The 17,357-nt window shown below is 35.6% G+C and overlaps 1 protein-coding gene across 1 annotated transcript in view; it reads left to right on the plus strand.

Annotated features, from left to right (window-relative positions):
* The window catches only part of Mdfic (MyoD family inhibitor domain containing), a 115,373-nt gene that overhangs the window by 49,573 nt on the left and 48,443 nt on the right, over positions 1-17,357 (plus strand). The window contains exon 5 of the mRNA XM_042695894.1: positions 4,095-4,217. Within this exon, the coding sequence (XP_042551828.1) occupies positions 4,095-4,217 (123 nt within the window). The remainder of the gene's footprint in view (positions 1-4,094; positions 4,218-17,357) is intronic.

Consider the following 17,357-nt stretch of genomic DNA (forward strand, 5'->3'; position numbering starts at 1 on the left):
CTCCTTTACTTTTCTTTCTATTCTAAGTACAGTGGAATGTTGGAGAGCTAGTCTTTTGGGGGAAGGTATGACTATCCTTTGGTAAAGTGCTATTTATAAAATGCTTTCAATTTTTATTTTAATATCAGAACATACTTTTTATCCCATCAATTACCAGAACTAATTAATATTATAAACAAATCAGGGATTGTATTCTCATAGTTATTTTGATGTGGAAACAGAACAAAATGCATCTGTATTAATTAGATGACTAGATAAAGTTTATTTTCTGATTACCTCGACTTACCTGACAAGAAGATGAATAGCAAGATAAGTATCTTGATATTTAGTAGACTTTTGTAAGTTTTTTTTTGAAATATTAGTGTATATAGCCCAACGCCAGTGTCTCATGCCTATAATTCTAGCAACTCAAGAGGCTGTGATCTGAGGATCACAGTTGGAAGCCAGCTCATGAGACTCTTATCTCCAATTTACCACCACAAAAGACAGAAGTAGAGTTGTGGCTCAACTGGTAAAGCACTAGCCCTGAGTGAAAAAGCTTGGGGACAGGGCCCAGGCCCTGAGCTCAAGCCCCAGGACTGGCACACACACAAAATTATGTGGTGTAGGAGAAGAGCCTTTATCCTACAGGGCCCTTCCAATGTGGCCAATGTGATATCACCCTTAGTGTCATCTGAATTGGGTCCTCTCCTTGAGATTTGGACCTGCTTATCTTCAAATATAATGAGCTTGCCAAGTGCTTCTGAGCCAGAGCTGAAGTAGAGAACACTGACTTAGAAGAACAACAACTTTGAGATGCGGTAGGTTCCTTTTAAACGAACGTTGTTACAGTCTCAAGGAGAATTTGTTGCTTCAATATGTAGAAATCATGTAGCCAGGTACAAAATGTTTTCATTTATTACTGAATCCTCATGATTGCCCATGAAATAAGTCCTTTAGGCACAGATAGTATCTGAACTGCAGGAACAAAACTGTGTATATCAGGAATTGAATTGTTGAAGTCAAGACTGAGCTCTCTGTTTCTCAGTTCACAAGTGACACAGTAAACCTATGTTATTGAGACAGAAATCTGCTTTAGATGATATCAGCTCAATGAGTTGTGGTTGACTCAATTAATTGAAAGTTGTAGCCAGGTTGGTTGTGTGCTTGGATGTCTTATCATCTTGTAACTGCTTCTCAGTAAAATCCTGTTTTCTCTTCAGTGCATTTCTTTAGTGATGTATGTAAATACGCATCATTTCTAAGGTGACCATGTGGGTATTGCATTAAACTGAGATACTGCAACATATTAAATGTTACAAAGGAGCACTGATAAAATAATATACATATAGTAGAAATTCATAGTATTCAAGTGGGTCACAGCTTTATTTATATAAATAGAAATTTAGCAAGTAGGTTTATTTATTTATATATTTTTTTATTACTATATTTTTTTGGTCAGTGGTGGGGCTTGAACTCTGGGCCTGGGCGCTGTCCCTCAGCTCTTCAGCTCAAGGCAAACGCTCTACCACTTGAGCCACTTTCCTGCCCCAGCTGGCTTTGAACTGCAATCTTCAGATTTCACCCTCCTGAGTAGCTAGGATTACAGGCGTGAGCCACTGGCGCCCAGCTTAGGTTTGTTTTTTTTTTTTTTTTTTTTTTTTAAGTTGGCATCTTTTTCTAAGCCTTGGTTTGGGCTGGGTATCATAGCAAAAGCCAGAGATCAACTTTCCAAGCCAAAATGTTTAGTTTTCAAAGGAAGCAAAGTTGGATAAACTGATGATTGCGATGAAATAGTAATTCTATACACTTTATTATTTTCTGATTAGAATGAGACAGAATGATACTTCCCCCCCCTTTTTTTTTTACATCAGAGGGACAATGGGACCTTCCAATTCTAGGATTTTCAAGATAAGGAAACATACAATAAAGTGTGATTCTGATATCCCCTTAATAAAAATTCCGTGTCTCAAGAACCTTATTTTCCCCTTACCAGTGGATTATGTAATTGTAAATTGTGTGTATGGACCACATGGTATTTTCATTTGCTCAGTACAGAGTTGAGAGGGTTTGTGTTTAGCACTTGAATATTGGACATGATTCAAATATGAGTCAAGTGTGTCTAGAGGCTTTATTCATACCCAGTTTCTTTTAGTCAGCAATGCTTCATAATGCCTTGGTTTCATGAATTAATTTTAATGGAATTAAACTTGAACAGCTCAAAATTATATAATTAATTTCATTCAGCTTCAATTAAAGTTACTAATTGAATCAAGGCTACTAGCATGACACCTGGCGGCAGTCAGCTACATAACAGTAGCAGTGAGTTTGTAGGACTCTGCTGATGAGCTAGTTCATGTGTACTAGTGAGCATGTATAAAAATCTCTTGTTGATAAGACTGTAGCAGTAGAAAAATTTCTGGAGTCGTTTAAAAGAGTAAAGATTTTAATTGAAGCTAGCACATATCACGAAGAGCACATTTGTCCCTATGAAAATTTTGTGTAAATTTACATAAATCTAGAACATATTCATTTAGTATGCTTTAATTTATTTTTACTAGTGTTTGACTATGGCTTTTCTTTGTAAAAATACTTAGATTTCAAGATTCTTTTTTTTTGAGATCTTGGGTTCTGTATTTTGTTCTCAGGTCATGTTCATCTATTTTCATGTGCTGAAATGTGTTTCATGGCAGAACTTTTCAATTGTGAAATCCCCATGATGCATGAGAAATTTTTACATGTGTAGAAATTTTTTCCTTGCACTGGAAAACTTAACACGGGTGACTAACAACTTCTGTTTGAATATCTTTCCTTTTTTTGCTTCTATGGCTTGACATCACCCTACTTCTCTAACTCCTCCCGAATTGTACAGCTACTTCTTGGTACTTTTCTCTTAATATTCTTACTCTTGTAGCTCATTAATATACTCTCTCTTGTAGCTTCATCAATCTAGTTTATAAAGATGACCTTTTATTCTGGATTGCAAATTTAAGTACATTGAACTTAGCAACTCATCAACTAGACTATAAGCTCCATGAAGGCCTGGCTGGTGTCTCATAATCCATTATGTCCCCATCACCTAGTACAATACTTAAACATCTACTGTGTATTATATGTGTATATGTGTGTGCAAGTACTTATTTATAATAAATAAATTATTCTTCTGATCTCCAGTTTGTCCTAGTCTAATCCATACTAACAATTCTGTCATCTTTATCTTCCTTATACAGACCTCTGGTTTGTTTCTTTGCTCATCTTGTTATTCAATTAATTAAACTCACCTCAATTTGTAAATTAACTTTGTTTCCCTCTTATTTCCCCTTTTTCTATTCTCTTCTTTGGATGTTTATTCACCAGTTATTCAGTGCAGTGGAATCAGTTGCTCCCCCAATTGAATTACTGGTGATGGAGCCCACACATCTGTTATTTTACATAGCTTTCCAAGTTCATTGACATGGTGTGCACAAATTTATTACTCCTTCTAATACTTTGCTTAGGCACTGATTACATAAAATTTCAATGCCTACTTTTACTTACTAATCTTGTTTTTTAATTACCTATGTACTTTTCTCACTTGGACTTTGAGATATTTCACATTATATATCTAATCAAGCTTATAAATTCTTATCTCCCAAATGTTTTCCCTAAGAACATGGGTTTGGAATGTTTGCCCAAGTATCTGCTTTTGGAGTTTCTCCATAAAGTTCTTGAATGTTTTCCTAATTTGTACTTTGAAAATACTTCTATAGTTTTAGAAATCACACAATATTCCTATTTTCCAGAGCCTGCCTTCTTCTTCCCTTCCTTCCTTCCTCTCTTCCTTCCTTCCTTCCTCCCTCCCTTCCTCCCTCCCTGCCTCCCTGCCTCCCTGCCTCCCTGCCTCCCTGCCTGCCTGCCTCCCTGCTTCCCTGCCTGCCTGCCTGCCTGCCTCCCTGCCTGCCTGCCTGCTTGCCTGCCTCCCTGCCTGCCTGCCTGTCTTCCTTCCTTCCTTCCTTCCTTTTTCTCTTTCCTTTAGTTAGGACATATTTAGAAGCTTTAGAAAAATTTGCAAACTAAAATTAGAGAAAAACATGTAACATTCAACGATGATGAGTGTATATTCTTTTTATATTTAGAAAAATGTAATAAAGAAAATACTGAGAAAGATATCAATCAAGCTACCAAAAGCTGCTTCACACATGGAGAGATGCAAGAGCAGTCCATTTGGGGAAATTCTTCAGATGGTGAACTCATCAGAAGTAAGTATTTCTCTTCAGAGAAACTTTGAGTGTTTTGGGGATTTGATTATGTTCATGTGCTCTCACCATATGCATACCATTATGCACTCTCAATCATGCTATGTACATGTCTGTACAATTCTGTAAATTAGCAGAGTTTACCAGAAAGTACTTTCATTGGTACTTTAAATTGCATTGCTAAAACTAGGCTATAAATACTGCTGTTTGTCAACACCTATACATTTAATTATTTATTTATTTATGTATTTTAGAAAGGAAGATTGCCCTGTAAGTTTGGGACTTGATTCTCAGGGTTATTCAGTCCAAATCTAGCTCCTTCTGGAGTGGAAATCCACTCAGTGGAAATCAGACAACTCTAAGTAAATGTACACTTTAACACTTAAAAAGAAGTTTGGAGCCAGGCACCGGTGGCTCATTCCTGTAATCCTAGCTACTCAGGAAGCTGAGATCTGAGCATCTCAGTGCAAAGCCAGCCAGGCAGAAAAGTCTATGAGCCTGTTATCTTCAATTAACCACCAGAAAACTGGAAGTGGTGCTGTGGTTCAGTGGTAGAACACTATTCTTGAGCTGAAGAGCTCAGGGACAGCTCAGCCCAGGTTCAGAGTTTAAGCCCTACAAATGACCAAAAAAGAAAAAGAAAGTAGTTTGGAGCATCAGGACAATAAATTATGACTTGATTATGCTCTTACTGTTCTTATTTTCCTATTTAAGAGCTTTTAAATCTGTTTTTACAGTTAGTATCTTGTGATCATTTTCATATTTGTTTTGGTACTTTTTCTCTCCTAAGATTGCATCAGTATTGTTTTGTTATGCTCCAAGATGGCTATGTGTACTTTGGATGTGCTGTTTGGAATGCTGAATCTGTGTGCGTTTCTGCTTGAGACTCTCTGGAGCTTATGTTCCCATCCCTATGTTCCCTGAATTGGAGTCAAGATGAACTAGAATAGTGAGGTATCCCATTCAGCAAATGCAGAGGTAAAATCAGCAATATGCCACACTTGTGGAAGAGCATAAGAGTAAATCTTTCATAGTGGCATTTAAACTCAGGGCCTTGCCTGCTAGGCAAGCACTTTTGATTTGAGCCATTCCCTCAGTCTTTTTTACTTTAGCCATTTTTCAGGTAGGGTCTCATACTCTCCACCTCCTCCTGGGCTGGCCTCAAATTATGATCCTCCTATCTCTACCTTTCTAATAGCTGGAGTTGTAGCTGGAACTTGAAGTTCTTACTCGGGGTGACTACATCTCAGGGCTTAATCTAAGTTTTACTGAGTAGATAGAGGAGAACCAATTCTGAGAATCAGGTGTTGTTTTCTTTAAAGTTAATTCAGCATGTCACAGGACTTTATAATATAGACCTTTTCTTGGGCTAGATATTACACTTTGAAACTTGAACCATTCCTTTCTTGTCAATAATGTTTAACTTCTTTCTGTGCCTCGCTAAAAATGAAACTGAGTTAAAAAAGAGGATGCATCTGATTCATCAGATAACAAATAATAACAATCAAGACAGTATTGAAAGGCACGTCCAGTTTTTAAACAAGAGCCATATAAATGAATGTGTTCCAGCTCAATTTTGGAATCAGCTTGATTTTTTTCTATACTTTTTGTCTCAGAGAAGAGAACAGGAAAGATGGAAATTAAACTCAGAAATTAGTAAACAGCAATATTTATATAGATTCCCCTCACAAAGAATCAAATAAGTATCCTTTCAAGCAAACATTTATCCTGAAATATATTGACTACCTTTTATCTAAATAGTGACTCTCCTGTTGTAAAACAAGGTTTGGAGATACTGGGGCATATTATCTGTGAGTCTTAGTAACCAGAATTTATGAACACTAGAAGAGAAAAACAGTATTAACTGCAACTGTTGGGAAACATGACTGTGCTCTCTATCTGCCTTTTACTCTTTCTCTAGCTCTCTCCCTCACCCTACCCCTTGCTATAACAGAATTGTAAGTTTGTCTTTTAGTTAATTGATTTATTTCCCTAATGTTTTTCCCCCAAATCCCACACAAGGCAAATGTATATAAGATATCTTAGAGCAAAAAAAAAAAACCAAAACAAAACAAAAGTACAATCCCCGTTGCATAAAAGTATGGAGGTTTGGGCTAATGTGTTAAGTCTGTATATGCTGTTTGGTGAAGCTTAAGAGAATGGATTTCAAATGAATCACTCTGTTGTCTTTACTGCTTAAGTGGACACCGATCAAAACTATTGCAGGAAATAATTTTCTTTTTTGAGATAATGGTGTAGTCTGTGCCACGAGACACTGGAGTATTTGGAAACAAATATTTAGTTTCCTGCTAATGTGCCCTGAAAGAATGGAGAAATAGGGAGATTTCTCAGCACCTCTGAGAGGACTGCTGGGAACACTGACTGATGAGTGGTTATACCATAGTTAATAGGCCAATGACACTCAGGCAGGAAACATGAGCTGGTAAGCATTTCCATGTATTTGTGAGAGCATCTGACTTGGCATTTGGTTTACAAATTCTTAAACTCTTCTTTTTCTGACCACACTTTTCTAGACAAAGGTGATTTGATTGGAACTACTGGAAAAAAAAAAGAGTGAGATGAGTAGAAGTACAATACTTTATATCATCATTAAACCTGACTCAATTCTAGATAACATTAGAAAGTTTGTTATTATGGTATGGACTTCTAATCTAGCTCCCTGACACCGAACTGTATGGCGCCTGACTTTCCTTCTTTAGTCTTCCCTACAGAGTCCTTGGCTATTTCTGCAATGTACAATGTCTAGTTCTCTTAAAACTGAAGTTAGGAGGCCTTGTGTTTTCTTTTTATTTCAGCATTGAGCACATTGAGGGAGGAAGGGGGGAACATAAATCCTCAGTAATAACAAAAGGCAGGCCTTGGCAAGACAGAATGGCTCAGAGCTCTATGGAAGAGATGGGGAACATCTGTGATGAGTCAGGCCTAGAGCTTAGCTTCTGTTCCAGGATTCCTGTGTGGCTTTCTGAGCACCATGGATGAGGCAGACAGCTGGCTCTCATGGAATTGATGGTAGTGTTCCCACTGTCGTGTGAGGTTGGCTGGATGGAGAGATCATCACTAAAAGGAGGTTGGCTGGGGTATGGAAATATTTTCTACAGCACAACCCACTCTTTTTTTCCAAACTTCCATGGGACAGCTTGACTGCATGGCCCAGAAGTGGAGAGTAACTCTGTCAAAGCTGGCTTCTTTATTTGCTCTTGACAGTGGCTACTGGGTCTTTGATGCCTACTACCTTCTTGGTTGTACATTTAAGGAATAATTTATAGGGGCCTTAGCTATCCATATGATGGGGCTGTTTTTACTTTGCTGAGAACTGAGCTCTGGAACTTCAAGGGACTGGCTGCTTTGGAAGTTGAGTTCTAATTAAAGGCTGTATTCTCAGGCTTTATAAATGCTGTCCAAACTGAGAATAATTTCCAAATTATTCCATGAACCTTAACCCCAACCTCAGTGGATTACCTATTTGTGGGTCACAGTTGGTGCATGCTCCTCACAAAAGTCTGTCTTTCCTGGTCCTTCTAGAACCATTGTATGTGGCAGACCTGCAGTACTGTGACTGTTGAGGTTTGCATTTCAAGTTGGTTAACCCAGAGTTGCTAAGTTATTAAAGACAATCCTTTCTTGTAGTAATAAATAAAAGAGAAGAAATCCATATGGAATGACACATCATTAATAAATAGGCCATGTACAATCTGGTGAGGGAATGTACATTGCTCTTCTCTTCATTATGAAATTTAAATTTAAAAGAAAAAAATTGTAGCCACTTAGGTTGGGTAAAGGATTCAAATCAAATTAATAAAGAATTTAAAACACAATAGATGTTTGCCGAGGAAATTTCATAATTGGAAATTTTCTTTCTTTGGTTTGATTTAAAATTTTTTAAATTCTATTTACAATTTAATTAGCCTTTCATATTCTGAGAAAATATTTTGTAACATAATTCAATTTCTGAAATAGAGATCGAATGTGAGAGTTCATAAAACTTCTTTTCATGATAGCACTAGCTAAGGATTGGGCTTTTTCTTTTAGTGTTTTGCAGCACTGCATATAATTTTAAGTGGTGCCTTTTATAATGCTTTGCTTTAATAATCATTGTTCCTATGACTTAGTAAAATAAATATTACCATGAAGTGACACCCTCAATTAATATTAATTTTTCTATTTAACCTATAATATGCATAAAGTGATAACGGACAATAGGCAACATTTCATGTTTTAATTAGATTAGAAAAGGATCAGAAATAAAGTTTTGATCTCAGTCTCTGGAGCCTAAAGGTAGCAAGGAGTATAAGAAGTGTGTGCGTGCGTGCATGCGTGCGTGAGTGCGTGCGTTCATGCATGTGTGTGTGTGTGTGTGTGTGTGTATGTGATCCTGTGCCTGTACTCAGTAATATGTAATATTTTGCTTTAATCTAGGTCAAATTTTTCTATCCTAATTATTTCCTATAAAGAGCTTACATTTTTCTTTGTTCCTCTTTGTAAAGTGCCTCAGGTCTCTATCTCAGATTTTTCTAGGTCTTTCTGAAAATTCTTATTACTTAACTTTATCCTTGGACATTCCTTTTACATAAACGTCTCCTAATTCTAAATGTTATTACTTAACTCCAGAAATTTTCCTTAGCTCCTCTTCTGAAATAAATTTCCCATTAAATTAAACTATTTTGTTCATCTAATTCTCTCCTTTGTGATTTTATAGAATTCCCAGGATCTGAAGCAAAGTTAGAATGCTCTACTTAAATGGTAATCCCCATTCTATTTAACCCATTTATTCATTCTGAAGAGTTTTTAGCTCTCATAATAATAAGCACTTAATTGGCAACAGAATGCAAGCTGCTTGTCTCTTTCTGTCTCTCTTTCTCATTCACACTTGCCCACTTTTCCTCTTTCCCTGAACCAGCCTTTTTGCTCATCTTATTACTACTTGAAAGCTGGTTTTTGGCACCATTTGAATTTCCTCTCCATATCAACAGACTATTATTAGAAACTCTATTATTATTTTTCCTAGTCTTTGCCAACTTAGCACTGATCACCCTTTAGTGAATATATCATTGTACCACTTCAAAGAATAATGCCTTTATATAAAACACTTAAAGAAAAGCATATACTCAGGTACGCTATTTATATACTCAGAGCTTTAATTTCAGGGAAAGAGCACAGGGAGGTTTAGATTTAATTTTTTCTGTGCCTTCCTGGAGTGAATGTACTTGTTAGCAAATATTATTTGGTTTCTGTAGCATTCGCTGTCTATCAAAGGGGCTATAAACAGGCTCCCAGATAACTGGTTGATGTAGGTTTTGTTATCCCTTTTGTTTTAGGTGATCTGGGATTTTCTTTCGCTAATATTTCATTCTCATTGATGTGTTATAGCCCTTATTTGGATCATTTGATTCCAGTACTTAAACCTCATTAATTATCTTTTCTTTTTACATTTGGCTTTTGAAAAAATTTTCTGATTTTCAATGTGTAGACCTAATGATGTTGAAGCTCTAGTGCTAACACTTTTGAAGAATAGAATCTTCAGCCATCAATTACTTTACCATCAAACACTTTGGGCTCAAGATTGGTTGGATCATCATTAACCATTAGTCATTTTTTTATATCTCTGGCTAATGGAAGCAATTAGGTTTTTGGTTTTGGCTGGAAATCAAGTTACCTGATGCAATTTTTCTGAAGAGTTCTTGAATCCATGCTCATTGTAAAGAACAACTGTCCATCTTTTGTTTTGAGCATTTAAAGGTCATGGGGTGGGTAGCCAACCGAACCAAACTATAGATGTTCAGACTTGGGCTATATCATTGCTACTAGTGTCAACTCTAAACACTGTGAATTCTCATTTTTCATTTTGCAAGTGGACTCTGTAAGAAAATGCATATTACATGTTTAATTAGGACAGAGCTAAGTGGGTAAGTGCTTAATGAGTGGCTTTTAGGTTATTATTACCTTTGAGCCCAAGTATAAGCATCAATATTTTGTTTCCCTTTCTCACCATATTTTCATGGAATTTCATGTTTAGAAGGATTGGGGTACGTTGGGAAAGTTTTGCTGAGACCCTTGATAATCACATCTGCAATGTCCTGGGCTCCAAATGGCACTTTTTTTGAGTTGTGAAATGACAACATGTATGTAGACCAATTTGCAGAAGGTAAAAAAGAGAGAGATTGCTTTGTGCTTATGGAAACAGAAGTGTGTGTGTGTGTGTGTGTGTGTGTGTGTGTGTGTGTGTGTGTTGTTGTTGTTGTGTGTATGTTGTATCAGTCATGAGGCATGAATTCAGGGCTTGTGTTCTACCACTTTGAGCCACAGCTCTACTTCCAGTGTTCTAGTGGCTAATTGGAGATAAGAGTCTCATCAGGACTTTTCTGCCTTGGCTGGCTTCAAAGTATGATCCTTAGATTTCAGCCCCCTGGATAGCTAAGATTACAAGCATGAGCCAGTGGCAATCGGCTGAAGTAGAAGTTTTTATGTATATTTCTGTATACTTCTTTTTCTTCCCCCCAAACAAATGATCTTGTTGCTTTTTTCTTTGTTTGTTCTTGTTTTTTGTTGTTTTTTTTCCCTCTGAATCCTTTTGCTTTTAAAGTGCTTTGTTTAGTGTAAAACACACCATTTTCATTGCTGCTCTATTGTTATTCTGCCTTTCTTACTCTTTTTTTCTTATGATAAAGCAGGGTATTTGATTTGATTCTTGTCATTATTACTTTGTTTTTTTTTCATCATAGGTTATCAATTTCTTCCTGATATTCCTAAACTCTTCATCTTTCTTTGGGGGAGAATAAGATAGTGGTTTAGGAGGGCTGATGGAGGCTACCACACTTACTTCTTTTCCACTAGGGAATTCTTCAAGCGTTTAGGAGGAGCTGAAGCCTGAGAACTAGCTTAGAGATCAACTAAAACATTCTAACCACTGAAAAAATAAATACACTTGGTGATCAAGACCACAGATATTATGATCTAGATAATTTTAGTTCTAAAACCTCACACTTCCTGAATTTGACCACTGCAAAATTATCCATATAATTTTTTTAAGGATATATTGTTATATTTAATGATAGGGACTGGAAATTAAAATATAACTTAAAAGCTGAATAAGATGGAGTGCTGATAGTTCATGGGCACTGTGTTATGTTGGGTGATGAACCATACAGGTATGGTGTCTGCAGTTGAACTTTATAATCTTCTGAGAGATGTAGACAATTTAACCTGCAGCCAATAGGAGTGTAACTTACTTCTAGCTTCATTGCTGGCTCAGGGCACAGGGTGAAGGTGGGTCAGAGGGAGGGAGATGGTGGTAAATATACACTCCAGTTTTCCATCAAAGACTACTGTTCTTTCCTGGTTCCTTGGGTTTGGCAACAAGATACACAAAAGTAGAGGGAAACATGTTTTAAGACACTCAAATGGTGATATTAGAGGGTGAAAATTTCATTAAGTGTAACACAGAAGAGAGTGGGTGGAGAAATTTGTTCTGCTCTGGAGCATTATTTACTTAAATACATTTTCCATTGCTTTTGAGAACTTGTGAGAACTTGGATTGGAAAAACAAAGAAAGAATAAAGATTCCCACATCTCAAATTGTCATGAATTATTGGTTCATGACAGTGTGATATAATGTGATTATACAGATCACTGTCAGATGCTATGCTTCTCCTTTGTAGTTATAAAAAAAAGCTGTGAGTATACTAATAGTACCTGTCTTTGTAGGTTGTCTTAAGCATTATAGTGCTGGTATCATAGTCACAAAAGTGAGCAACAACAGCACATCCACTAGCAATACACTATGGGTAATTACCTTTCTCTTACTATTCCTGTGCATCAGATTCTTACATCTTCATTTCTCCCATATCCAGTACATTTCCAGGTCTTATGAAATCTAGTAATTCTGTATGTATTCATTTACTATTGAAAGTTCAGAATCAAGCTTATATTACTACATATGTAGGTTTTCATTATTTTAGTCAAGTTAAAGGAGTTGATTTTTTATGCCTCTACACTTTTTAAAGAAACAGAGCAAAGCCACTAGTATTTTTACTTAAGTGTACATGTCTTACCTTTTAATTCTCTTTAAATTTTAGGACTTATTTGAATCTCAGGGATTATGTTCCATTGAAATAAAAATTTTATAGTCATTAAAACCAAAATCTTTTTAAAAAAGGATTTGAATAATACTTTTGCTGTAAGAACTAAAAAAACTAATTGAACAATTTCAGGCTACAAAATTTTATTATTTCAGTGCACTTAATCTGAAACTGGATGACATCTGTTTCCCGACAAGTGTTGTGAAGGATTCCCATGTTACCGTGGAACAGATAGCAGACGCTTAGTCCATGATTGGATGTAGTATGAACAGGACTGTCCATGCCTTCTGTTCTACTTAGGACTTGACCAATGTGGTCCCTAGCTAGTAACTTATATTAATTTCTTAATTCACAACTTCGAAGGGTTTGACTGCCATACAGTTTCTCTTGATTTCGTTGAATGAATATCGTATTTTATTTTTTTAGAGGGTGTGGGCTATGGATAGAAGTCAGGAACATGCTCCAGTCTTTTTGCTACTAGTTTCCTTTTCAGATGGGGTGGTTTGTCTATGAGTGTTCTATTTCATATTCCCAACAAATGGGCTTCCATTCATGTACCAAGACACTTGGTTTGTTTTTGAGATAGAATCTTGTTAAGACTGGCTTCAGACTAATCTTACCTCTACCTTCTGAGTGTCTGGGATTACAAAGTCTTTACCACCATGCCAAGAAACACCAATTCTTAACTTCTTTATGAACTGTATATGTTTACAAATGCACTATGGACATGCTTTGCTCTTTATTTTCACCAAATGTGTTTCAACTAAGATTTCAAAATCAGAAATTTGTTTTCTGATTTCTCCTTGCTCTTTACCTAAAAATAATGATGCCTAATCTATTAGCTATTTTCATTTTTTTGTAACACCTCATCTCCTTAATTTTTCTTGTTTTTTGTTTATAGTCACCTGGAATTTACCAAGATTTCTCATTTTGCCCCCAAATTCTACCACCATATGTCAAATACAGGTGACTAATCCTGACACTACATTAATAGTTCTTACACTAGGCTTCGAGGACTGAGGATCATAGAGGAAGAAAGTAATTTTTATGAAGGTTTAATCTGTGGAGCTTGACTCCAGGGCCTGGATGCTGTCCCTGAACTCATTTGCTGAAGGCTAGCACTATATCATTTTGAGCTACAGTGCAACTTCTATTTTTCTGGTGGTTAATTGGAGATAAGAGTATCATGAGCTTTCCTCCTGGACTGGCTTTGAACAGTCGTCTTCAGATCTCACCCACCTGAATAGCTAGGATTATAGGCATGAGACTCCAACAGCTGTTGTGATTAACTCTTGCACAAATATGTGTTACCTAATTTCAGTTGTTATTCCTGTTTCTCTTCTCAACTTCCAATTGATTTCTAACTTTAATTTCTTTTCTTTTCTTTTCTCTTCTCTTCTCTTCTCTTCCTTCCTTTCTCTTTTGGTAATTTAATGATATTTTCTCTTTCATCAGGACTTAGATTATATTCTAGTTCTTCTTTTCTTGGAGGTTTTTGGTTTTAGCTAATCTACATGGCTTTATCTAATCTACATGGTTTTATCTGATCTACATGGCTTATGCCTGACCATTCATGTTCTAAGTTGTGAAAAGGTTAAATAGTTGCTACTCCAATAGTCTTGGCATTGATAAATCACTCTTCCAAATTAGTCCAGGAGCCTCATTTCTATCTATATTTCTTTCTATAGCATTGGATAACATATGTTTACAGCTAGAAATTTCTTTTCTTGCTACTACTCTTTTCCCCCTTACTATCTATATAGATACACTGGCTTCCTTTCTTTCATTCTGACAACTATGAGTTCTGTTTTAAATGGAGGCTTTTACATCAGGCCTTTTTCTGACCTGTCAGTTCTGAAGCCTTTGGGAATTGACCTATCAAAAACAGATTTCCTATTGGGCACCAGGCATACACCTATAATCCTAGCTACTCAGGAGGCTGACATCTGAGAATCATGGTTTGAAGACAGTGCCATCTGGAAAATCCTTGAGACTCTTATCTCCAATTAACCAAGCACCTACGTGGAAAAAAAACAAAACAAAACATGTTTCCTGTTTCATATGGAATTCTTTCTTTAGCCATTGCCATATTTGTAAGATACTTTGGCAATTCCATGTCTAATGTCTCCACTACATGTCTAATGTTTCCAAGCTTTAAAATATATCTGCAGTAATTAGCATACTTCCAGTACTACTGAAAACTTTCAGCAAATAATTTTGAATGATTAAGCTTAAGAATAAGATAAAGTTTGTTTTATATTGACTACTTTCTTTCAGTAATGTTGTCATGGGTGAATTATTTCAGTTGCACTTGCTTTCTTTCAGCTTCATTTGTGTTGCCTTCTTTATCTCCAGCCAGTATGCAATGCCTGTACGAATTCCTTCTCATCAGGGTAGTGTTTACCTGTATTGAGTCATTGAATTAAAATTACAGACCACTAGTGTCTATTTTCTATCACTAAACTGAGGGCTTTTCAAGGTCAGGATGGGTGTCTCACTCAGTAAGAAGATTTCTGAGCTTTTAGCTCAGGGTTATGCATACGATTTGGTCTCACTACTTCTGTATTACTTGTTGAATAAATGAAAAAATCTTTACTTTCCCAGGATGTTGCTTCTCTGTGGGAGATTGACAGCCGTTGTAATTTGCCATAAAATGTGGATTGATTCCATTTAATTCTAAGGAGTGAATTTTCCCCTTCTACAGCCATGTATCTAACAATTTTGTTTTGTAGTTTGGTTTTGTGATTGGGCTTCTCCCTCTCCTCTTTTGTTCAAGCTGTTCTTCAACCTCTGATCTTCCTGCTTCTATGTCCTGAGCAGCTGTGATTACTGTCATGTATCACTAAAATCATCCAGATCATACATGCTAATGGGTATTTTTGTATGTAATATTAACAATGTTAGTTTTACAGCTTTTTACAATAATGATGCTTTCCTCATTTAGATTATCCAAATTTGGCCTATCAGTAATTTTATTAGGCATATAGGATATGTACTAATACCTAGATAAGACTGAGCTGTGAAGTCCATCATCTTGCCCAGAGCCATAAAACTAACATTTTCATTTTTAGCATACCTAGGAGAGGTTTATTGGCTTCTAATGTCATTCCTTACTCCTTTGGGAAAGTTGTTTTCTCAAGAGTTGTAGCAATTTTATATAAGGTTTGATAATACTGGAAAAGAAGTACTTAATTTGTACTTGGAAGCTTGTTAAATGGAGCAACAAAAGGACTTCAGAATCTTTGTAATTTAATCATAAGGAATTATTTGACTATCTGCATATCCTTGATGTATTAAAGAAAAATAATCAAAGTTTATCTTATAGAGGAGTAAAATCTTTAAGGATGAAAATTATTTTATCTATTTTTCTGAAGAATTACACATACCTGCTTCTTTCATCTTCCTTTGATACTCTGTTGAATTGGAGTCAGATTTCTCTTTCAGTTAAAAATGTCTGGACTAAGCGGCCTTTTAATCAAGTGTTTGTAGTTCTATTGGAAAGAATAATACCCTAACTATTACAGCTAGAGTGTGTTCTTGAAGTAAAGCAAAGGCTCTTATAATAGAGATACAGTTTACCTGAGTGATATTAATAAGTTAAAAATGATCTGCTTTTGAATAATATATGAATTCGTATGATATCAGTGGTATCTAAGCATTTGGGACAATACATAATTAGTTTCAATTCCCTTTGAGAGGGAGATGTGGATGTTAAAATAAATTGCTGATGAAGCATATACTTTGGAGAACAGTGTATTTCAAAACTTTGTGCAATATCAGCTATTTCTTTCAATGGTATGGAAATATAGCATAAGACTGCAAAGATTTATTAGGGGCACTTTTAAACCATTCTTATTATATAAAAGTTTGTAATTTGCTTATTTAGAACAGTTACAAAAATGAGGATAATAGCAAGTATTTATAGGTCTAGTGGGAAAAATATTACTTCTGTGTAACTTTTGGCACTATTGTTTGTCATCAGTAAACCAGTAATAATCATCTGCTTGTATAGGAGTAATCTGTATCACAATATTAAAGAATTAAATAGGGCTTGGACATTTAATTATCAAGTTTTATTCTTTTGTAAAACACTGAACAAGAAAAATCAGCATTCACAGAGTAGAAAACTTAAAATTGTACAATAAACATATTGAGGGAGAGTTGGAGGGTACAGGTTATAAGATGTTTATTTTATTAAGTAAATGTGAGAAATGGCCTCTGTAGAAGGACCTGTTTTGTTACCAGGAATAACTATTCTAAATTATTACTGTTCATTCATTTGATAATTTTTAACTGGGATAAGTTCCTTCAAAGGTCTCAGTTCTACTGTGGAAATGAGTTAGGTTACACAATGCAAATGATAAAAGACTATATGTGAATATACTTCACAGTCTTTACTTTAAGATGCAAAAACTAAATACTTGGCTTAATCATTTGTTGCATATCTCTTTTGATGTCTACACTTTTAAACTGGGGCTAATTATCATCATTTTCTTAAATATGTTTAAGAATTTTCTTCCTGAGGAATAAGTCTTCATCTTTCTCAGGTTTGCAAGCTTTGATACACCTTGGGTTTGTGAATATTTCCTTGTCCTCAAGAAGCCTGAAGAAAATGAAGGGTTTGGAGACTACTCCTTGGGAAGAAGTCTTCAATTAGTTAGTTTTTTTTTTTTTCTGATGACCATTTTCTAAATGGTACAGTTTACAGAACATACTTAATGTGCACTAACAATGTACTTGTGGGAGTGTTTATTTGCCACAGGTTTTTGTTTTGTTTTGTTTTGTTTAGCTAAAAGCCAGTAGAAGTCCTAACACTACATTTTAGGACTCAAAATAAATTTGGCTAGCTAAGCTCTGAGAATTAGAACTTGTAGCTCTGGCTAAAGCATAGGTACGATTATACCTTGGTCAGTAATAATGACTCAATGTAGTGTCTATTTTAGTATGTGAAACACTAAATTACAGTGAGTTGAAAAATGGCTAGTTTATAATCCTAGAATAGTATTTCTTTGAGGGAAGGGCAAAGATAATTTTAAGTCATTTAAAG

This window comes from Dipodomys spectabilis, unplaced genomic scaffold (genome assembly GCF_019054845.1).
Source record: "Dipodomys spectabilis isolate Male_0828 unplaced genomic scaffold, ASM1905484v1 ptg000197l, whole genome shotgun sequence".
NCBI classification, from domain to species: Eukaryota; Metazoa; Chordata; class Mammalia; order Rodentia; family Heteromyidae; genus Dipodomys; species Dipodomys spectabilis.